General features: G+C 34.9%; 1 protein-coding gene across 4 annotated transcripts; it reads left to right on the top strand.

Moving 5' to 3' along the window:
* Positions 1-96: 96 nt before the first annotated feature.
* Positions 97-23,706, top strand: BLZF1 (basic leucine zipper nuclear factor 1). Of its 4 annotated transcripts, none has more exons than XM_017952260.3 (8): positions 124-451; positions 1,613-1,690; positions 8,629-9,068; positions 10,421-10,620; positions 12,585-12,713; positions 14,163-14,382; positions 19,252-19,464; positions 23,109-23,706. In XM_017952260.3, the coding sequence occupies exons 2-7, from the start codon at positions 1,663-1,665 to the stop codon at positions 19,435-19,437; spliced, it is 1,203 nt and encodes a 400-aa protein (XP_017807749.1). In that variant the 5' UTR covers positions 124-451; positions 1,613-1,662; the 3' UTR covers positions 19,438-19,464; positions 23,109-23,706. The 4 variants fall into 4 exon arrangements, with proteins under 4 accessions (XP_003893580.1, XP_017807749.1, XP_017807748.1 ...); XM_017952259.1 differs by lacking the exon at positions 23,109-23,706 and adding an exon at positions 20,651-20,789; XM_003893531.4 differs by lacking the exon at positions 23,109-23,706 and having other exon boundaries at positions 97-451; positions 19,252-20,553.
* The last annotated feature ends 591 nt before the right edge of the window (positions 23,707-24,297 follow it).

Genomic DNA, 24,297 nt, shown 5'->3' with positions numbered 1-24,297 from the left:
GACAGGCCCGCCCCTCCACGCTGTCGCCTGGGACTACGAGACGCCGTTTTTCTGTTTCCGGCAGTTTTACTTCCGTTTGTTTAACAGCTGGCCCGGAAGTTTAAGTGAATCTGAGGCTTGGGCTCCAAAAGTTGCTGTACGGTATTTTATTTTAAAGTAGACATCTGTCCGCTTTCCACTTACGGAGGCCTTACAGTGTGTGTTCTGTGTTACTTGAGTTTAAACGCACTGCAGAATGTATTTACCCTTCTCTTTTGGAAAAGTATTCCGGAAGCGAAACCCTGAGTAATCGGAAGTGGTTAGGAGTGAGAGAGCTCCTGGATATGTGGAGGGCCTGGGCGGGCCCCGGCTTCTGAATGGAAGAGGTCTGTGAGAAGTTAACCTGGTGATACCGATCCGAAGAGCCTATGAAGTGAAGCCCCCTGAAATACGGAGAATAAGAATCTTACAGGTAAATCCGAGGACAAGCAGGTATAACTAAGGATGTTGGAAAGGGACGGAGGTCTGGCTGGAGCTTGTTGGCCAGTAGCTTTGGATTTAGGGAACGATTGTTGTTCCGGGAAGGCTTTTTCAGACAAGGATGGAACTTCGGTTTCGACTTCCCGGGACAGCAAAGGTTGACAGACTTGTCGCTTCCCGGCCTATCGCTCTCATACCTGCTCACTACCCCTACTTACTTCTTCACCCCCTCACCTTCATTTGGCATTTGCCAGCAGGCACTCGCTGTGCCTGTACGTTTCGCAGAGCAACTATCAAGGGCAGTTTCAGGGATCGTTACTCTTACGAAGGGTTTTTTGGATACCTCTTTTCGGAACAATAGACTGTAGTGTAGAAAAGTTTGTGACTGTTAAGAAAGTTAGTCGTCGGGTTCACTAATTGAACTGAGTTGTATCTAGTACTGAGAGCGATCTTTTTTTGTAGTGAAACCAGTTGTCATCTAGCGTACAGTTTGTCATATTTATATCATTGCAGTAGCGTCACCTTTTTATATGTTCTCTAGTAAATCTGAGTCTGCACTGTAGGCAGTGTGTACATTTCTGAAAGCATGTGCTTAATATATGTTTCTCCTTTTACTTTTGGAGCTACACTATTTTAACTTTTTATTACCAAAAAAGTATGAATTATGTTATCTTGAGTAATATTTTTTGTCGTTTGTTACACATCTAAACAGAAGCTCCTTTTTGATATGTGTGTGTGTGTCTGTGTGTGCATACGAATTGTGTCAGTATGTCTCCTAAGAAAGTAATTACTTTAAAATTACTTTAAAATTCCTCTTGTCATACGGATGACACAAAACCACCACAGTATCTTTGCCACTGATTGTCTAAAATTCAGGACATACTTCTGACAATTTAGAGTGTATTGGTGAGGATGATGAAACGGAATGTTTAGAAGTAAATCACTCCTTTTTTTTTTTTTTTTTTTTTTTGAGACTTTTAGTAGACGTAACAATGCCTTCTGGGAGAATGGGATATAAGAGACATTTCCCTTTCTAAATGCATGCGTACTAAATACAGAAGCTATTAAAATATCATAACTTTTAAATTAGAGGTACTCAATGAATGTGTTTATACGATATTGTTTAAATTATTTCATATGCATACATTTCTAGGTTGTTCAGTAGAAGTCTTGGAGTGCATTTCCAGTGGTTAAGGGGAAAAAATGACTACTAAAAATTTAGAAACCAAAGGTAAGTGGCTTTTTTATAATTGTTTTTAAAACATGACATTTATGATGATGTGAAGGAACATTTGAGCCAGATAACTAGATCTCATGGACCCCCTTGGGAATCGTGTTATTTCAGATCCCTTTGTGTTTATTTTGTAGTGCAGTGTTTATATTTCAGTACTTTAGATGTACAAGTGAAATTTAACATCATTAATTAGAATTTATTAGGTGGCTGCTCTTAAACATTTAATGTTAATACAAAGTTTTTAACAGCTATATTCCCTATATGCTAGAAGATTAAGATTTAAATAAGAATATACATTTTTAAAGATTTAAGTAGATAGACAAAGCAACTAGGATGTATCAAAGATCTCTTTCATGTTGTATTAGTTTGCTGGGGTTGCTGTAACAAAGTACCATAAACTGTGTGGCTTGAACAACAAAATATATTGTCTCAGTTCAGGAGGCTGGAAGTCCAAGATGAAAATGTCAACAAGGCTATGCTCCTTCAGAAGGCATTAGAGACACTGTCCTAGCTTCCAGTGGCTTGCTGGCAGTCTTTGGTGCTCCTTGTCTTGTAGACGTATCACCCTTATCTCTGCCTTCATATTCACGTGGCATTCTCCCTGTGTGCATGTTTCTGTGTCTAAATTTACCCTTTTTATAAAGACAGCAGTTATATTGAAAAAGGAACCCAGCCTACTCCTGTATGATTTCATCTTAACTAATTACGTCTGCAGTGATCCTGTTTCCAAATGAAGTCTCATTCTGAGGTAGTGGGGGTTAGTACTTCAACATATAAAGATTTGGGGGACACAATTCAACCCCTAAATTGCTAAATACAGTAGTCACTTTTTAGTCCTAGCTAGTTTGTCCTCTCTAATATTTAATACTGTTGACCATTCCCTGCCTTTTGAGATACTTTCTTTTGATGACTTCCATGATGTCACTTTTATTTTCAGCCTACTCTGTAGCCTTTCACTGTCCAATGCAGTAATTATATGTGGCTATTTGATTTTAAATTAATATTTTCTAAAAATTAAAAATTCAGTTTCTCAGTGACACTTGCCAAACTTCAAGTGGTCAATAGGCAAATACGACTAGTGGCTATTTCAATCACTGAAGAAAATTTTGTTGGACAGCACTGCTGAAGCTGTATCTCCTCTGTTTCTTTTTCAGCCTCCTCTCCTTCTTATTTGTCTTTTAAGTATCAGTGCTTTTGACCACTGTTTCTTTTCTACTGTCATGACTTCAGTAATTATCTATATAAATGACTTCCAAATCTATCTATATCCCTGATCTCTTTCCTTATGATTCATACCCTTATAGACTACTGCTTACTGGCCATCCTTACATAGCTATAGGCAACAATTTTAACATGTCCCATAGTGAACTTCTCCTGACCCAGCTTATTTTTAGAACCATCAGTGAAAGATGGAAAACTGTTTTCTAGATGCCAGTTTTTCAGCAAGCTGACCTCCAGCAGCATACCCTCTCTAAAAGCAGATTGAAATAAGTTTAGGAAACAAGGAAGAAAGATCATGCCCCTAAATATGTAATTGAATTTAATTCAGCTGTGCAACCGCATTTCATAAGTCACGAGAAGGCATTTATACCATTAGATAAGCAAGTCAGAGACTGTAATGAAAGTAATAAACAGTGGATTAATGGGAAATAAGAGCAGTTAAATAATGTGAAAGCAACCAACATGGTGCTTGTCAAAAAGCAAAAACTAAATACAATATTATGATTAGTCATTAAAAGTACTGGCAAGTCCTCAGTGAAATTAAATTACTTTTTAATATTTATTATTACTTGTTTTTAATGAGGATTAGAGTTATAAGGTACTTTAACAAACATGATTTTATGTGATCGTAATTATCCAGTAAGGTAAATAATTCTTTTAGCCATATTTCCGTGTAATCTGTCATCTGATATTACTGAACAAAAGTTACTCGTATTGCATGGCCTGTGAAAAGGTGTACTTGGTTGACATTTGTCAGTTGTCTGTACTTCCTGTAACTGCCTCAGGAGATAAGTACAGTTGGTTTGGTAATAGCAACAGAACTTCCTCTCAGAAGACATTTGAGCAGTACTGTCATCATAAGAGGGATGTATCATGGCTGCTAGGGCTGTTTCTGAAAAGGAAACATACAGTAAATAGTAATAACTAGAAACTTAAAATCCAAAACTTTTCTTGGATGTGGGATTAAAATTAAAAGTAAAGCTATTGAAGTCAAATAGTTTAGTAATAGTAGACCAAATAGGAAGGTCTGAGATATTTAAGTATTTTTGATTCCATAAAATAGTCTAACACTAGTTCTGTAGAATAATAGGTATTAGGTAAAAAAGATATTCCATGAGCAGATAAATTCGAGAAATGCTGTATTAAAACAGAGGCTATAGGACCTCTTAAGAGTCTATAGTATAACTTTAATACTAATGTACACTGAAACTCCGTAGAGATGCAGCATGCAATATTGCCCACACTTATTTGACCAGGGAACTCTATCCATAGAGCCTTTGGTAAGAAGAATGCTTAGGTTCCAGTTCAGTAAATCTTGATGTAACTCTTAAGTCCATTGTATGTAACTTATTTTACTAATTTAATAATAGCTAACTAAACTTTATTAGGTGATATGGGTGACATTTAAAAAGATTCTTGATTTAAAATTACCACATGAGAATCCCTAATTTGTTTTAACTGTTTTATAACTGAATTTGTATATGTTCTGGAAAGTCTTTCAGACTATAACCAAGTTAGGAATTAATGATTTAGGGTAGAGGAAAAAAAATAAAGCAGTTTTTAAATGGGTTAGTTTTTGGATGTTAAAAATGAAACACTCTAGGTAGTCTATTAACAGATTAATAAACTTCAGTAAGCATTTATTCATTTTCTCTGTGACAAGCACCATTTTATTAGTTCATGATACAAAGATTAGGAGGCAGTCCATACCCTGAAGAGCTCCCAACAGTCTAGTCTACAAGAGAAACAAATTATTTTTGAAATATATACTACCATATTTGCATTACTCTGAAAGCACCAAGGGATGGGAGAAGGATGAGGTTAAGTGCTTTGTCCAAGGTCATACAATACATGGCAGTAGGGACTTAAGTTATTTTAACTCAGACTCTAGTGAGTTAGAGTTCTTTTCACTACCCCATTCTGCTGACTTAGGTACGTCTCATCATAGATTGAAGTATGAATAAAAGAGAAATATTTGTTCAATGACAGACTATGAAATTTTTTTTGCCTCAATATTGTAGAGCAAGGGTTGGCAAATTGTGGCCCTCAGCCTCCTGAGAATATTTGCAATCAGTTTGATAATAGTGGACATTAACACTGTTTAAGCCAAACAGTATCCTACATTTAAAAAATTCTGTTCTTCCCATTATTAGACCTATGTTATCAAAAAACTGTATTCAATTATTGTTGTTATAGTTTGAATTTCATCGATAAATTTTTTTTCTCTTATTGAATACTTACATGGTATCCTCAATTTTACCTTTTGGTTCACAAAGCCTAAAATATTTACTCTTTGGTCCTTTACAGAAAAAGTTTGCCAGCTCCCATTCCAGAATGTTAGACTAGTGACCTTTGTTCTTTTCGTACATTTCACCAATCCTGGTAGGCAATACGAATAAGCAAACCTTAGATATGTTTTAGTTCATTGATAATTGATCACAGGTGGAAGTAATGATGATGAATAATTTAAGGATTGTTTTGTTGGTTCCCTTCGAATAGTGGGGAAGAATAAGGATTGGTGTTTTTCTTGAGTTAAGCATTGCTCGTAACTATGGAGCTGTTACCATAGGTCCTTGTCTTCCCACTTGAGATAAGATAATTATTCATAAATGTGTCCTGGATTGTGCCTACTGCGTATGTAATAAAGGTTTCTACATATGTCACAAGGAAAACTAGAATTATGAAAGTTACCAGGTGAGAAAATGTAAAGCCTTGGCTCTTCTGCCTGCTTACCTATGCACATTAGCTAGAATCATAGTTATTACTGAGAGGGAACGGTCATGTAATATATAATACAACTTTGATATTCATAAATGCTTGAGTAAGTAGAACAGTTTAAATAAAGTTAAGAGTAAATTGGAATAGAAACAAGTTGATTGAACTTCTTGATTTCCCAACAAGGTATTTTGTTCAAAAAGAGATTTCTGTTAAATACGTATTAATGATTCTTTGCCTTTTAAATTTAACATTAATCATTTTGTAATTTGTTCTTGAATCTCTGTTACTTAAAATTCCAGCTCAAAAATGTTACAGCTTGCCTAGAAATCTTATTTGACCATAATGGAAGTATCACACCTGTTTTTTATTTCCTCAGCCTCAGTGGGCCTGAACAATGGCTCTAGTGTGTATTTTTATTGTTGATGACTTTTATTAATTTATAGTTAATACATGATTCTATGTTACTTCTTAAATGCCAGAATGTCTTATTGACAAAATTAGACAAGTTAGTTAAGTTTAGACAAACTTAAAATCATATTTTAAGAATACAGGTGGCTAGGTGTGATGGCTCACACCTGTAATCCAAGCACTTTAGGAGGCTGAGGCCAGAGAATTGCTTGAACCTAGGAGTTCAAGACCATTCTGGACAACATGATAAAACCTCGTCCCTACAAAAAAAAAAAAAAATTACTTGGTCATGGTGGCACATGCCTGTAGTCCCAGCTACTTGGGAGGCTGAGGTGGGCGGATCACCTGAGCCCAGGAGGTCAAGGCTGCAGTGAGCTGTTTTTAAATGATTCAGTGGAAATTCTCTTTGTCAGTGCTACCATGCTTTATTTTTAACTAATTTACCAAACCCAGCATGTTAGGCGTTTATTTCACTTTCTGAAGTATTCCTTTGTTTACCTTTTTAAAAGTAGAGTCAGTCCCAAGGCCCAAGGGGTGTTTAAACTTAGCTTACATTTCATATAGAAATGATACTATTTTATTCTAACATAAAATGTTTCGTAAAATAGAACATATTAACCATACCTCAGATATGTTTCCACCTCCTGTCTAATTAACGTAACTCAAGATTCCCAGAACATTTCTATATGGGAAAAATTTGAAAAAAGTAAATCTGTTAATTGAATAAATAGTTCTATAGTCTAGCAATATAACTTTAGGATTTACATAAGAGAATGAAAGTCAGAATGATATTTTATGGCATTAAATAAATTTATTTCTCTCCATATCAACATCCAAAGTTTATTAGGAATTTATATAAATAATAATAAAAGCAATAGGACCTAACATTTAATGAGTGCTTACTGTGTCAAATACCATTCTAAACAGTTTACATGTATTCTTATTTATTTTTAAGTACTATATAAATTATAGGCATTGAGCATGCAAATAAATAAATAGTAAGGATATTAGGCATAGATCCACAGATTACACTGGTAGAGTGATTTTGGAAGGCATTTCGGCCATACGGATCTTCAACAAACCCATTGATTTTATGCTTGGGAATTTATTTGAAAAAATAATTCATAAGTTAAGAAAAATATGTAGGCATAAAAGTGTTCAATAAAGTCTTATTTATTATAGTGAAAAATTTGAAAGAGTCTAAATATTCAACAGTAGAATAATAAGAAAGTAAATGCTGTATTAACTTGAAGGGAATATATTCTAGCCATAAAATAAAAAATATGTTAAGCTTACAAAATTTATTACAAGTGTAAAAGGAATTCTGTTTTAAGTCTTTGTTTTAGGAGATTATATTACACACACACACATATATATACACACACACATATATATACACACACAGATATAGAGAGAGAGAGTGTCTACAGTATGCCACACATTTGATCTTATTACATATATATATATGGTTTGGTTGGACAGTGATGAATTCACTGAAGACCAATCAATAGTTCATGATTGTCCTTAAGGTTTCTATAGACATAAAATTTCTATTGAAATATTTTTATACCACTTATTGCACACTTATTATATATTATCCTGTAATACATTTTATCTTTTTATATGTATGTCCTGTCCCCTAAATTAGGTAGTAAATTTCTTAAGCATAGTGGTCTTACCTGATAGAATGTCTAGCCTACATTAGGTACCCAGCACCATGTTTGCTGCCCGTGACCAGTCAAATTTCATCATTCTAATCATTGTCACTGATCTGTGTGCTCCTCTTTTGTCCCCCCCCCCTTGTTATCATTCATTTGTTTATAACATATATATAAAAATATATATATATATATGAATACTACATGCAAGGCACTTTATTGGGAATACAGTGCACTCAAATTGAAAGCTACTAGATGGAATGAGAGAACAATAAAATAATTTGGGTATGATATGGTGAAAGTGAGGTATAAGGATGTTTAATCTGACAATTCAGTGTAGTTTCACTTCTGTAAGCAGGGCATAAACTGTTAGGCCTAAGAATAGGATTGAATCTTTTCTTAATACATTTTTCAGTGTAACATACATGTTGCTTCCTCTTACTACAAGAGTTCACAAAAACAGATGAATCTCTTATGATGTAGATGGTTTCAAATGTGCATATATATAGCTAACATTTATTTTTAACTAACATTATTGAGTGTCTACAGTATGCCAAGCATTTGATCTTATTACATTTTTTCTTACCAAAATTCTATAGCAAAGTTGTTATCATCTCCAGTTTGCAAATTAGGAAATAGAGATTCATGGAAGATTAAATTATTTACCTGGGGTTATACTAGGAAGTAAAAGTCAGAACCAAATACTCTGATTCCTCTACTGAAGGAAAGTTTAAACATGTACCTTTTGTTGATACATGATTGTTTTGAAAATTACTTTTTCTCTGATTTTTTTTTTTGCATTCTTTTTAGTGCGAGTAATTTTGAATATAGGGTTTAGCATTTTCTTAGCAATTTCTTGCTTAGAAAATTTCTTAGCATTTTCTTGGCATTTCTTCTTGGTAAGTTTCTGTTTTGTTTCCTTTTTGTTAGTCACCCTTACTTCATCCCCAATCCGAGGAGCAGGAGATGGAATGGAAACTGAGGAGCCACCTAAATCTGTTGAAGTTACCTCTGGAGTCCAATCTAGAAAGCATCATAGTCTTCAGAGTCCATGGAAGAAAGCAGTTCCATCAGAGAGCCCAGGAGTTCTTCAGCTAGGGAAAATGCTCACTGAAAAAGCAATGGAAGTTGAAGCTGTAAGAATATTAGTTCCCAAAGCTGCTATAACTCACGATATCCCCCAAAAAAACACAAAGGTTAAGTCTCTGGGACATCATAAAGGAGAATTCCTTGGTCAGTCAGAGGGAGTTATAGAACCTAATAAGGAACTCTCAGAAGTAAAGAATGTATTAGAAAAGCTCAAGAATTCTGAAAGAAGGTTACTACAGGACAAAGAAGGTCTTTCAAACCAGCTCCGTGTACAGACAGAGGTAAGAACAGCCTTAATTGATATAATGAGTGCTACTCTTTACGTCTGGACCTTTTGAATCTGCATGTTAGAAAACTACATTTCTTTATGGGAATGTCATTTATCCTAGCTTGTCATTTCTCTAAAACGCTTCCTCTTAAATTTCTCATTCTCTCTCAGTTCTCTAGAGATACTTTATATTGGGAACTTATACTCTAAACCTCATTGAAGATGGAGGTGTGAGGTGCTTTGGACAAGACCACCAATAAGTTATAAAAGTAGGTTACAATTATAAACTGCCAGACCAAATATTGACCAAGTCAGGCGTAGTAATTGACCAGCAGTCCTTGTTTTAAGGATCCATAAATTTCAAGTATTTTTGCCTGTGTGTACAGGATACTTGGAATAAAGAGAATGGTGGTATAACTTACTGTGTCTTCATTGTAAATGAAAAAAATCTGTATTGCTTAAGTGTGTTGCTTTAATCTTTGCATCTTAGTAAAAATTGCCTTGCCCCCTTGTTTCTGTATTAGACCATACATCTTTTGGCTAGATACAAGTCTTCATAAGTGAGACCATGGTTAGTGGTTTTTATCCAAATAATTTTTAAATAACTAGTTTCTCATTACAAAATGTAGTACAAATTTATGTTGTAGAAATTTTAGAAAATACAGAAAAACACAATGAAAATAGTGCCACCTGAATCATTTCATCCAGCTATACCTGCATAACCATATACATTGAGTTCACTTAGTGTTATAACCCACTTTTTTCAGTTATTAATGTTCTGCCATGTCACAGAATATTCTATTACAGTGTCATTATTAATAGCAACAGTGTTCTTCAATAGCTATACCATATACCAATACCCATTATTGGATATCTGTTTTAATTTTTTGCTGTTTTCAATAATGATGTAAAGAACATACTTACAAACATACTGGATTACTTCCTTTGCTTTAGTTTTTAAAAGTAATTTCTTAGGATGCAATAGACTAACTTATACATATTGAATAAAAAATATAAGACATTCTAAGTCATGTTTTTTATCAAAATGTATTGGTTTTGTTTTAATTTTTTTTCCTTTAAGTGTTGACGGGAACTATTTGTTATTTTCATAATGATTTTTACTCTTATTACAAGAAGCTCAGTTTATTACCACATGGACTGTGGATATAGATGTATAGAGAGTAGTGGAGAGATATGGTTTGTATATCATACAGAACTTAAATATTTAATTTTACTTTTTGATAGAGGCTTTAAGTCATGGAGGTCCAAAATTACACAGAAACACAGTCTCTTTTTGTTAATTTTGTTACATTAAAGTTAGTGATACTACTTTGAGCTTGTTGTATTGATTATGTTCTCTTCTAGGTAAATCGTGAGTTAAAAAAGTTACTGGTGGCTTCTGTTGGGGATGATCTTCAGTATCACTTTGAACGTCTAGCCCGTGAGAAAAATCAGCTTATTTTAGAAAATGAAGCCCTAGGTCGAAACACAGCTCAGCTTTCTGAACAGTTAGAACGTATGTCAATACAGTGTGATGTATGGCGAAGTAAATTCCTTGCAAGCAGGTATTTTCTACAGCAAATAGTGTTTCATTTCCTAGGTTTTGCTCCATCAGGTTTTTGATCTATAACACAAGAAAGTAGATGGTAATGTGAAAATTTCTGACTAAGGTCATCAAAGTACTTCATTTAAGATGTGGACTCTCTCTCCTCTGGATAGTCACACAGTCTTCCTAAATGGAGAAGTGATATAAGGATCATCCCTTATTCCCGAGTTCTAGTTTACTGTATAGTAAAAATACAGTGTTTAAGACCGAAACAAAACTGTAAATTCAGACGTCTAGTAAACATTGAAATCACAAAAAGCCAAACTAAATTATTTTTCTCCATTCAAATATTTGAACTCCCTAAGATAATATTATTCATTCTAAATGCTCTCTTCTCATGGTTCTTTTAACTATATAATAAAGCTTCTCAACCTTTTTCTCTCCATGCACAAATAGAAAATTATAACATTTTTATGACATACTGAATGAGGCTACTCTCATATGGCGGCAAAAATGCGGGGGTCCTCATCCAGGCCTCTCGACACACTGGTGGTTGGGAAACTCTGCTATATAGTATGATTCTTTGTTTATCCCCTCCCTGCCTCAATTTACAGTTACCGGATAACAAGATCTGGATGTTATCCATCTGTGTATTTCTGATACTTAGCAAAATACTTTACAGAGTATGTTTAATAACTGTTGATTTAAATTGAATCATCTGGAGATTTCTCACAAAACAGCCATAGGTTTACAGGGTGTATTTGAAGAACCATTGATTGTGATGAATACATTTTTAGGAAAATGTTTTTTTCATGTCTTAATATCTCTGACACTTTTTAGTAGTTGTTCACTCTCTTAACAGTCTTTCATTTATCTCCTAATTGTGCTAGTTCATTATGCTATTTGGAAAAATGAACTATTTATTCACTTAGAATGAAAGTTAATTGAGTTGATTCTTATTGAACATTTTTTAAGAGGCAAATCATGCATATATTATACAAATTACTGCAATATGCAACTTTTTAACATCTTGATCAACACCAATAGTAACATTTCATTAAATTTTTAAATAAAAATTAAATACGATTTTATTGGTATTTTAATTGATGTAATCTTCTAATGTCAAAATTTTTTTCATTTTGAGGAATTTGGTAGTAACTGCAGTCTCAGACTTAAATTTTAATTTTGATTTTTTCAGCTGATTAACCATACTTGAACATTTTGCTTCAATTGCATCAACAGAAAATTGGTTAAATAAAATGTTGTGTATCCAATCAGTAGAAAACATGAAGCTAATTTTTGAAAAAAGGGAATGAGATAGCTCTATATATGCTAATATGGAAAAGTCTCTAAGATAAATTATTAAATGAAAAACTAAGATTTAGAAAAGTGCGTATTCAGTATCTCTTTTTGTAAATAAAATGGATAAATTTATTTTTAACACATATGTATATGTTGAAACATACATAAAGTATATTTTTTGAGAAGTGTAAAAAAACCTTGTTGGCTGCATATAAAAGAAGGATGGGGATGCTGGGCATGAGGAAAGACTTTATATATAAAGTCTTTTTATATCAATATTTTTCTGAGGGCAAAGAGGTAATTGAGTGTAAGAAGATAATTTAGTTTTGTTTGCCTCTTTAAGTTTTTCTGTGTTTAAAAACATTTAATAATTTTTTCTTTCAAATTTTGGTCAATCTAGAGTAAGATTGAGATGTACTCCAAAAGTCATTGTATAGGAAAGTTGAATAACTTTTGCCTTTGTCATTGTCTCAATGAATATTTTAACTGAATCCTTTTAATGAACTCTAAGCTCATAAACATTTTTAGTGTTCTTCTGTCAAAATTTAAAAACTGTGAAGTAACTATACTACGTTAAATCTTTGTTAGCTTCTGAAAGTGACAGTCACAAAGTAGTATATTCAATTTTTTACACTGTATTACTGTCAGCAAATTTATATGTAAGATTTTAATCTTTTTCAGGGTAATGGCAGATGAGTTAACCAACTCAAGAGCAGTTTTACAGCGTCAAAACCGTGATGCACACGGGGCTATACAGGATCTCCTAAGTGAACGGGAACAGTTTCGTCAAGAAATGATAGCTACCCAGAAGTATGGCACTTGTTTACATTCTGAACTCTTCTGCTTTCTCCTGCAAATTATGTTATTGTACTTTTGTGTTTGTTTGTTTGTTTGTTTTTGTTTTTGGTGTGTCTACATTTGATAACTTACTGAGCATATACTTTTAGTAGCATTTTAAAATAGATGCTCTGGGAGGGAGGAGGACTAAAAATATAGAAGGCATGCTTTTCACATTCTTAATTGGGGAAATAGTTATGTCTGTATTAGAAGGATTCTCTGGATTTAAAAGCAATTGCTGGTTATAGTTGTAGTCATACAGTTTTTGGTAGAAGCCAAGGAGTGTACCTGTCTCTCCTGTGGAAGGAGATATTTTTGAAGACTTCCTGCAGTATTAGAGCTTGTTTTCATGTCCATATACTCCAGAACTATCAAAATTGATGGTCTTCCTTAAAAGCCTTTTGCATTTTTATGTAGTTGATTTATTACAGATAGAATCAGTAAGTGTCAAAGAGCAAATTATAGGGGACACTAGAAGAAAGAACACACAAGAAACCTCTAGCCAGTTTAATCGGGAAAAAAAGAGAAGATATACATTACCAGTATCAGGAATGAAGGGGGGGTACAATATAGACTCTATACACATAAAAAAGATAATACAGAAATGTTATGAACAAATCCATGTCAATAAATTCAGTAATTTAGATGAAATGGACAAACTCCATGAAAAACAAACTACCAAAGGTTACTCAAGAACAAATAGATAACCTGAATAGCCCTAACCTGTTAAAACAAATATAATTTATAGTTAAAAATTAAATATTTTCCAGTAAAGGAAATTCCAGGTCTAGATGGATTCACTGATGAATGCTAGTAAACATCTAAGGAAGACATAAAACCAAATTTACAAAAATTATTCTAGAAAATAGAAGAGAAGGAAACAATTTCCAACTCATTTCATGAGGCCAGCATTATCTTGATACCAGAACCATTAGCCAAAAACCACCAACTAATATCTCTAATTGACATAAATGCAAAAATCCTTAACAGAATTTTAGTGAATCAAATCCAACAATACATAAAAAGTTTTATACATTATGACCAAGTAAAGTGAATCCCAGGAATTGTAGATTGATTTAGCATTCAAGAATCAACTAATGTAACTCACCAAAAAAGAAAAACTGTATGAATATCTCCATAGTTTCACAAATTATGTAAGTAGTTCCTATACTAAAAGGTGAGAATGAAAAGAAGTACTATTTGTTAAATGATTTTCAGGCAACAACCTATTAGATTAACATATGCTTTCTGTAGTCTAACTTACTGGACTAAGACATCCAAATTTATGGAACTCTGAGAGAGAAAGGGATCAGGGAAAGATGTTATATAATTTCAGAAATATTTTTATTACTTATTTACTATTATTAATTTTTACATTTTGCTCTCTTACTAATGTCCAGTGTTCATGTGTGTTCTATGCAGATTATTGGAGGAGCTCTTAGTCTCTTTGCAATGGGGAAGACAGCAAACTTACTCCCCTAGTGTACAACCCCACAGCACAGCAGAGCTAGCATTAACAAATCACAAGTTGGCAAAAGCAGTAAATTCTCATCTTCTGGGAAATGTTGGCACTAACAATCAAAAAAAGATTTCATCAACAGTTGAATTCTGCAGCACTCCAGCTGAGAAAATGGCTGAAACGGTAAAATATTTTCTCTTTTGTGATCTGTGGAACTTCTAAGACTGTCCTCTTACTGAAAGGTGACATATTATCATGGAAAGTGTTTCGCATTAGGAATTAGGAAATGTGGGATCTAAACCACTCATGCTATTGAGTGTGTTATCTTGGAGGAAATTATTTCCTCTTCTGAACTTTAATATTTTCTAACACTACTATTCTATTTTTAAGGACAAAAAAAGTAATTGTTTTGAAAGAGGTCCTATGTTTTAGCTATTGAGTCACTGATAATCCTTTCCTTGAGTTCATTTTGATATAAAAACCACTGCGTAGAATTTTTAATGTAGTAGATTAAATCAGTATATTAATAGATTAGATTACTTCTGATCTAACCAATTACTTAATTCCCACATATAGATGGAAATGTATCAAGTACTACAGAACAGATAGTATAGTCCTGGATGAATTCAAGGTCCATGCAGCTGGCTTGTCAAATAGTCATCTCACATTTCTGTGACAACAACCAAGTTCACCTTCATTACAGCTCCCATGTCCCCATCCTGGGTCACTGCCAGTCGCCGTAACTTTTGCACTATTAAAATCTTCAACTCAATATCTCTCTCTCTCTCTGTGATCTGTGATCTCAACTTTTTTTCTTTCCAACTCTGATTCTTCATTCTGACTCCCTGGATGTGAACACATCTTTGATCACATAATTGTTTTTATTCCCTCGCTCCCTGTGTTTTTTTCTGTATCTCATCAGCTCACTCTTCTAGTTTCTCGTCCGGCTCTAGCTTGCCTAGACTCTATTCATAAGTGCCTTACTGCCTTATCTTCCTCTCCGAGTACGCTGAAAACCCCAGTCCTGTGTCAGTTCAGCTGTTTGCCTTTTTGTTTCAGTACCCGTCAAATACTACCTCACATTCAGCAGATGACTTTCCTTCCTAATCCACAGAAGAAAAAGGGGACAGAGGCAGAAAACTGCCTGAAGGTCTCATTTGATATCCAGAAGCCTATCTGTATGGCAGCATACATTTCTCTGAGAGGAAAAGGTGTCCTTCCTCTTCTAAGCATACCTCCCCTCTAGGCTCTGGCTTCCCCCTCAACAGTTATTCTTTCTCTGTGTTGGTTCTTTCCTTTTGGCTTAAGAACATGTCCAAGCATCATTCATCTAAAAAAGAAAAATCTTCCCTCTATTGTAAGATCTCCGGATATGGCTTTATCATCTTCCCTTCACATCCAAGAATCTTGGACAAGTTGTCCATACATGTTTGTATTTACACACCATCCATTCCTCAATTACTACCATCACTTAAATCTGTAGACTTCCTGCCCCACTATTCTCAGTAAGTACTCTTAAAAAGGTCATGAACATTTACTATCATATTATACTGTATCGAGCATTCCTTCCTTGAAACTCCCTTGACCTTTGTAACATCACTCTTTCTTGGCCCTCTCTGAACTCTTCTTCATAGACATTTTTCCTCCTTTAGATGTTGATGTTTCATAGGAATCTGTTTTCACCTTTTCAAAATCCCTTCATTTCCTGAACACCGTACTCTTGCAATGATTCACTACTTTTGTGACCATTCTTTCTAAGTGTTTGAGGGGGAGGGGCATCCTCTTCCAATGACCCCTCTTGAGCTTTCTTAACATAACATACTTTCTGTATTCTCTTGGTGTTATTCTGTTACCATAGCTTTATGCTTGTGACTCTTCCATCTCAGACTTTTTCTGAGCCTGAGAGATTTATATCCAGCCAGGCATTTCCATCTACTTGTTTCACAGATGACTAAAAATAGAACCTCTTTTCTCCTTGCTTTTGCATTTGTACACCCCCCCCACAAAATCTCCTCCTTTTCCTGTACTCCCTGTCTTGATGAATTATACCTACTCTATAGTGCTGTTTTCAGATTTCCATAAAGAACACATATAAAGCCTGTAGCAGTTTCCAACATATTGTAATTTCTCAATAAATGGTAGCTATCATTTTTACTATTTCCTTCATTCCCCTAGTCCTGTTGATTTTACAGATCTTACCAGTTTTTTTCTAATTTATCCCCTCTCAAGTTCAAACAGCTGACTTCCAGCCTAGCCCACTGCAGTTGCCTCCTCACTGATACCCTGCCCTGCTTCTTAGCTGCTCCTGCCCTCCCACTACTGCCAGAGAGTTATTTCAGAAGGCCATTTCAGTCATCAAACAGCTCCCAGTTTCCCTCATTATTGAATCAGAATTCATTCATACTGTATAGAAGGCTTTTTATAATCTTTTTTCCATCTCCCCTTCTCAAGAATCATTTCCCAAGTGTCACTACCCACTGCATTTCACATTCCAGCAGGGTTTAACCACTTTTCATGATGCACATAGGCTGTTGTATCTCATGCCTCTGTACATACTTTTTCTTGTCTAGACTGCCTTCTCCGCACCTCTTTTGTTGCCCAACCTCTATACCACCTTTAAGAACCTGCCTTCTCTGAATCTTGCTGGCAATCTGAAGTGTTCCTTCTCCAGCCTTCCATTGTACTTTGCACTTATATCTATAATTGCCCTTTACCATATTAAATTATAATAGTTTGATTTTCCATCCCTCTCCCAAACTGTAAACTCCTAAAGGGCTGGGGACTTTGTGTTTTTATGTTTCCTCAAGGTCTAGCATAATCCTTTGCACATAGTAAGTGCTCAGCTACTTACTGAATGAGTCAGTACCTAAAATTAATCATTTTTATCCAAAACTTTGTTTCTCCTTTTCTCTTTGTTGGGAAATTGTGTCACTGCCTACTTAGTTGCTGCCAGTAGCATTTGGTGTAGTTGACCACTCCCTCTTTCTTGAAATACTCTTTCCTAGGTTTATATAACCTTATACTGTACAGCCTTTTCTCTTTTATCCATCCATTTTATTTCACTAGACCATGTTAGGTATCCTCAGGGCTTGATTTAGATCCCCTTCTTCTCCCAGTCTTTTATCCACCACATTTTCCTATTCAACAAAACTGACAGCCCTTCTTCCTTAGTGTCTCTTAAACTTTTCAGTCCCATTGCTTCAAGGTACCATCATTTCTTAGCTAGATTATTACAATAACCTCCCTTTTTCTGTTCTTCTTATGTCTGCTTATGCATACTGCTTCCTCCATCCCCCATACTGTGTATAGAATGATCTCTCTGAAAGGCACCCTGCATAAAATCCTTCCCCATCACTTTCAGGCTAAAATACAGAAACCTTTCTGTTCATATTAGTGTGTCAGTCTCCTGCTCCTGAATTCCCTTAGCATTTTGTTTCACTCTCTCTCTCTAAAGACCTGCAATGTAATAACATCTTTATAGTATTTGAGAACTTATTTTCTCTTCTAAATTTATAAACAACGTTAAGGTAAGCCCTTCATCTTTGCTTATCCTCTAGCACCAAACCAAATTCCATAAAAATAGAAGGATCTCAAAAACTAAATTGAAAAAGCAGTCTAGTTGAAAAATAGAGGTGCTAAAGTAAGTTGATGGCTCTTAAATAATGCCAGGACATTCTTAGAGTAGTGATGGCTCTTTGGGTTTGGTGGTAACTTAGAAGGGAAAAAAAAAAAAATTCTGCAGGACCACATAACCGCTAGGGAAACAGGCATCACCAGCCATTCCAGAAAGCTGCTTTGAACAAGCCTTATATAAGAAAGAGAGAAAGCACTTTTCCCGATTCATTTCACAATTCTTTCCAATTGCAGTGCTTGTTACCTTTGTACCATAACTCAAACACATCATGTGGTGATGATTAGGAAAATATGAACATGTGAATCGAGAGCTGTGAGCCAGGCACGTTATCCCTGCCCTTAACTGGAGAACTTTTTTCAGCTCAAGAGTTCCTGTTTTGGGTCTCAGTAAAGGAGACAGATTAGGAAAAATCAGAGGAGAAGAAGAATTAGGAGAGCATTGTGTTGTGGAATCCAGGAAACAAAAACATGGCTGTAATCATAAAATACTGCATATAAATTAGAAAAAGAGAAATGAAAAGCCATTGATACTATAAATGAAAAGTTATCAAGGATTTTGAAATATCATTTCCATAGAAGAATGGATCCTTCTATTTTTATGGAATTTGGTTTGGTGCTAGAGGATAAGCAAAGATGAAGGGCTTACTTTAACGTTGTTTATAAATTTAGAAGAGAAAATAAGTTCTCAAATACTAAAGATGTTATTACATTACAGGTCTTTAGAGAGAGAGAGAAACAAAATGCTAAGGGAATTCAGGAGCAGGAGACTGACACACTAATATGAACAGAAAGGTTTCTGTATTTTAGCCTGAAAAATATAGAAATCTTGATTCTGAGCAGTTGAATGAAAGACTGAAGAGGGGAAGTAGTAAGTCCATTTTGGTTAAGGAAAAAAAAAATTGATATCACTTAATGATATAATTGACATATAAAAAAACTGACATCACTTAATGATATAACCTCATTTTCTTCTCTGTTTTCCTGCTTTCCTACCAATATCTGTGAAACATTAATGTCATCATTTAAAAATATATGTAACCTAGATAATCTAGTAATTAGACATCAATGTTAAATTTACAGCTTAAGAAAGGAAGTAAGTTGTCTTTTCAATCAGATTCGTCATTCAGTTTTTATAAGTTACGTCATTCAGTTTTTATAAGTTACGTACCAATATCTGTGAAACATTAATGTCATCATTTAAAAATATATGTAACCTAGATAATCTAGTAATTAGACATCAATGTTAAATTTACAGCTTAAGAAAGGAAGTAAGTTGTCTTTTCAATCAGATTCGTCATTCAGTTTTTATAAGTTACGTATTAATGAAGTGGAACTTTATAGGTAGGTATACATCAATGAAATCATAGGCTTTTACTATCTATATTGCATACTTCTGACATTATATCTTATTTTCCTTAGGTTCTAAGAATTTTAGATCCAGTTACCTGTACAGAGAGTTCACCAGATAATCCATTTTTTGAGTCTTCATCAACCACCTTACTTGCTGCAAAGAAAAATATTGGACGATTTCATCCCTATACTAGATATGAAAACATAACTTTCAATTGCTGCAATCACTGCCAGGGAGAACTGATTGCCCTTTAACAGTCAATATGTTGGAGGCATGCTAAGGTACTTGTTCATTACCCAAGAGTCATTATTATTTGGGAACTGGGGTTCTTACAATGCTAGAAGTAATATCACTTCCTATTTACAAAATGTATACACCCAAAGATGTTTTATGTACTAGACTCCAGATTACCCTTTCCTAATAAATATCTCAGGGTAAGTAAAGAAACTGTATAGATATATTTAAAATAGAGAATACTTTCCAAGCAATACATGATACTTTTCCTAAAAGACTCTAAAAGAAAAAGATTCTGCAACTCTCTTTTAAGCACTAAATTATTGTTTATCTTGCTGGATATTTTATATGAACAGTGTTTATTTAGATGCATTAAAGCAAAGGTAGGCAAACTACAACCATGGGTCAAATATGGCCACACCCATTCATTTGCTATTGTCTAAGTTGCTTTTGCATTACAACTGCAGAGTTGAATAGATGCAGCAGATCCTTTACAGAAAAAGTTTTCTGACCCCAACTCTAAAGTAATTGTAGTAGGAAGCTGGAGGACTTTCTTTCCCTTTATGGTAATTTTTTGAGCTACAAAAGAGCCTTGCAGAAATGGATGAAGGAATTAATCTTTTAAAAATAAATGCTATATGATAAAAAAATATTTTAGAGCCAAATTAACAGGTACTTCAGCAAAACATGCTAATTTTATGCAGGGATTCTGTATTCGGAATGGACACAATCTGACATATATAAAAGAAATAGATTATTAACTATTGACTCTTATTTAGCAAATGCAACAGACAAGAATATCCAACTTGATATTTATAAAAGGTAGACTTTTTCTAAAACAGTATATAAGCTCAAAGAAAAAAATGCAATCTATCAATTAATATATATTATGTAATATATATTATTGTGTATTTATGATTAGCCATCATAAATGCCCATTGCTTGGCCTTTGAGAATAATCACATAATATTTATATCAAATTATACAAATTTGTTGCAGAAGTGCCTGTCAGAGAAATCATCAAAAGACAAACCTGGTCAAATAATAGTAATTGTAATGTCTATGATTTTTTTTTGTCTGACTCATCTGAGTTATATTTAGTTTTCAAGTGGCAATAAATTTATCTACCTTCTTTATTGTGACTATTCCTTTTTTCCCCCAGAATTAGTGCTTTGATTTAGGTCTTTGTCTAGCTTAACTACTTCCAATTGATTCTTCAGCCTTTTCTTTTAGGTTTACTTACTATAAAAGTCTCAGAAGAAAACATAAGGGGAAAGCTTCACGACATTGTATTTGGCAATGTTTTTTTTGAATATGACAACAGAAGCACAGGCAACAAAAGAAAAAATAGATAAATTGAATTTCATCAAAATTTCCAATTTTTGTGCATCAAAAGAGGCAGTGAAAAGGCAACACAGAGAATGGGAGAAGATGTTTGCAAATCATATATCTGATAACCGTCTAGTGTCCAGAATATATAAAGCACTCCTACAACTCAACCACCAAAAAACAACCCAATAAAAATTAGCAAAGGGGCTGGGCATGGCGGCTCATGCCTGTAATCCCAGCACTTTGGGAGGCTGAGGTGGACGGATCACCTGAGGCCAGGAGTTCAAGACAAGCCTAGCCAACATGGTGAAACCCCATCTCTACTAAAAATACAAAAAATTAGTTGGCATGGTGGTGGGCGCCTGCAATCCCAGCTACTTGGGAGGCTGAGGCAGATAATTTTTTGAACCTGGGAGGCGGAGGTTGCAGTGAGCCGAGATCACGCCACCACTGCACTTCAGCCTGGGCAACAGGGTGAAACTCCGTCTCAAAAAAAAAACAAAAAACAAACAAACAAAAAAATTAGCCGTGCATGGTGGTGGATGCCTGTATTCCCAGCTACTTGAGAGAGTGAGGCAGGCAAATTGCTTGAACCCGGGAGGTGGAGGCTGCAGTGAGCCGAGATCACGCATTGCTCTCCAGCCTAGGCAATGAGAGAAACTTCATCTCAAAAAAAAAACAAAAAAAAAAATTAGCAAAGGACCTGAATAGACATTTCTCCAAAGAGGACATACAGATGGCCAATAAGCACATCAGAAGATGCTCAACATAACTACTCATTAAGGAAATGCAAATTAATACCACTTCACATCCATTAGGATGGCAATTATCAAAAGAGCAAATTATAAATGTTGTCAAAGATCTGGAGAAATTGGAACCCTTATGCATTGTGTGTGGGAATGTAAAATGTTGAAAAGAGTGTGGCAGGTCCTCAAAATATTAAACATACAGTTGCCATATGGCCTAGCAATTCTGCTTCTAGGTAGATTCCCAAAAGAAAGCAGAAACTGGGATAGATATTTGTACAACAGTGTTCACAGCTGCGTTATTCACAGTAGCCAAAAGGTGGATATAACCCAGTGTCCATTGATGGATGAATAGATAAACAAAATCTGGTATATACATGTGAAGAAATACTATTCAGCCTTAAAAAGGAATGAAATTTGATGCTACAATGTAGATGAACCTTTATAATATTACACTAAGTAAAATAAGTCAGACACAAAAAGTCAAATATCAAATGATTCCATTTAGATGAATTCCTAAAAGAGACAAATTTGTAGAGACAGAAAGCAGAATAGTGGTTGTCAGGGCCTGGAGAGAGTGTAGAATGGGAAGTTTTTATTTGGTGGTATAGAATTACAGATTGGGATGACAAAAAAGTTCTGGAGATAAACAGTGATGATGATTGTACAACAATGTCAGTCCACTTAATGCTACTGCATTGTACATTTAAAAAATATTTAAAATTTTACACATATGTTACAATTTTAAAAAAATTACATACACTCTTGTAACCACAAACTAGTGGCACACTTCTGCAACTGCTGGTTTAACGGTGTCAATAACAATAAAGATAAGAGTTAGTGAGCTAAATTTAAAAAATAAAAAAGATCTCAAATGAGCAATCTAACATAACACCTTAAGGAAATAAAAAAAAGGACAAACTAAACCCAGTGTGAGCAGAAGGAAGGAAATTAAGATTACAGTGCAGACAAATAAAATAGAGAATAGAAAAACAAGAGAGATAATGAAAGAAGTCAAAAGTTAGTTCTTTAAAAAGAAAGACCAAATTGACAAATCTGTAGCCATACTAAGAAAAATAAAACACATAAAACTAAAAGCAGAAATGAAAGTGTGGACATTATTAGTAACCTTACATAAAGAAAAACTGTACACCAATAAACTAGGTAAACTAGTTTACAGACAAATTCCTAGAAAGACATGTATTAGCCCATTCTCATGCTGCAAAAAGAAATAACCTGAGTAATTTATAAAGGAAAGAGGTTTTCAAAAAGGGAGAATTATTCTGAGGCTAGATCATGTGATGCTTTTACAGTGCACTTAAAAAAATTTTTTTTTTCCACACGAGATTTCTAAGTGTCTAAATTACACTTTTTCTTTAAAAACCCAGAGTAGCTTCTGTTGCAATAGCTATTAATGAAGAAAACAGAATTCAGTCAACCGAGAAGAAAAAAACTTTTGCTCAAAAAGACAAGGTCCTAAGAGAGAAATAAACAAAAACATGAAGGCCTTTTAAATACAAGCATGCACACGTGCACACATACATTTACATATCTTGGATGTTAGCTTTTAATTAAGCTGACCATTGAGCTCCTAAAAATTATATTTTCCTTCCCAGAGGCCTCTCAGCAGAAATGGACCCAATACCTCCCGTTTTTAAGTTTACATGGTATCAAAAGGAGTGAGACAGATACACAAACAAGTGGAGACAAATTTTGGACAACACAAGGGGAGGTGCACTCGGGCAAAACAGATTCAAAACCTGATCTCAATAAAATGCAAAGCGGGTGTATAACCAAGCCTTATTGCTTCCCTTGCCAGTGCCGGACATATGGCTTAACAAGCCTAGATAGGAGATCAGTAGGCTCCCGGCGGCATACCGTCTGGTTAACTCACCCTTTGAGTTCCTCCGCTCCTGATCTCCATTCTAACCCAGTAGTGTAAGAGATGTGCACTTTTGAGCACGGGACAGCCTTCAAGAGGGTCCCTGGGAAAATCTCACCTGCAGCTGCTGGGATCCCCCTGAAGACCGTCTCGTTGCAAGCCGCTGGCCGCTAAATGCAGCACCATTCTGGTCTCTCCTGGCTGGCCCACCAAATTTTGTTCCCAGACCAAACTGAGGGTCGTCGGGCTACTGTTCTCGTGGCCCATAACGAGACTCAAATGAACTGGGGAGGAAGAGAGGTTTCATTTCTGCAACCGGTTACAGGGAGAAGGCCTGGAAATTATTGCCAGACCAACTCAAAATTACAAAGTTTTCCAGAGCTTATATACCTTCTAAGCTATATGTCCATGTGTAAGTGTGCATTCATCTAAGTGATTAACTTCTTTTAATCTATAACTAAGATCTGAGTCCTGAAGACCTTCCTCTGGAGCCTCAGTAAATTTACTTAATCTAAATGGGTCCAGGTGCTGGGGGGATTACCCTTGTCTACTGCGAAATCACGGAGGTTTGGGGAGTTCCTTCAGACGCCCAATAAACTTGTGGAGGCCTGGGAAGTTTCTTCAGACCCACAATAAAACTTATTTAATCCTAAATGGGCCTTGTGAAGAATTCCTTTATTATTTTGTCATGCTTTAAGGCCCAGGAAAGGCCTAGGCAAAACTCTTGATGGGCTTTTATGTCATCCCAGCCTTCGTATAATGGGACTGGCTTTTAATATTTAACTTAACCCCTCAGTCAGTAGTGACACAGTTGTTATGGAGGCCTGCATGAGTGAGACCTGGCCTGCCACAATCCTGTGTTCATGTATTGAAAGACTATATTATTAAGATGACAGTACTACCCAAAGCAGTCTACAGATTCA

The sequence above is a fragment of the Papio anubis genome, chromosome 1 (assembly GCF_008728515.1).
Source record: "Papio anubis isolate 15944 chromosome 1, Panubis1.0, whole genome shotgun sequence".
NCBI classification, from domain to species: Eukaryota; Metazoa; Chordata; class Mammalia; order Primates; family Cercopithecidae; genus Papio; species Papio anubis.
This window is presented reverse-complemented; position numbering and strand designations above follow the sequence as displayed.

Bases quoted from the DNA above. Each gene is read 5' to 3' on its own strand.
- BLZF1 (XM_017952260.3), top strand. From the start codon at position 1,663: ATGACTACTAAAAATTTAGAAACCAAAG. The intron at 9,069-10,420 runs GTAAGAACAGCC...GTTCTCTTCTAG, and splicing joins AGCTCCGTGTACAGACAGAG to GTAAATCGTGAGTTAAAAAA. The intron at 12,714-14,162 runs GTATGGCACTTG...TGTTCTATGCAG, and splicing joins GAAATGATAGCTACCCAGAA to ATTATTGGAGGAGCTCTTAG.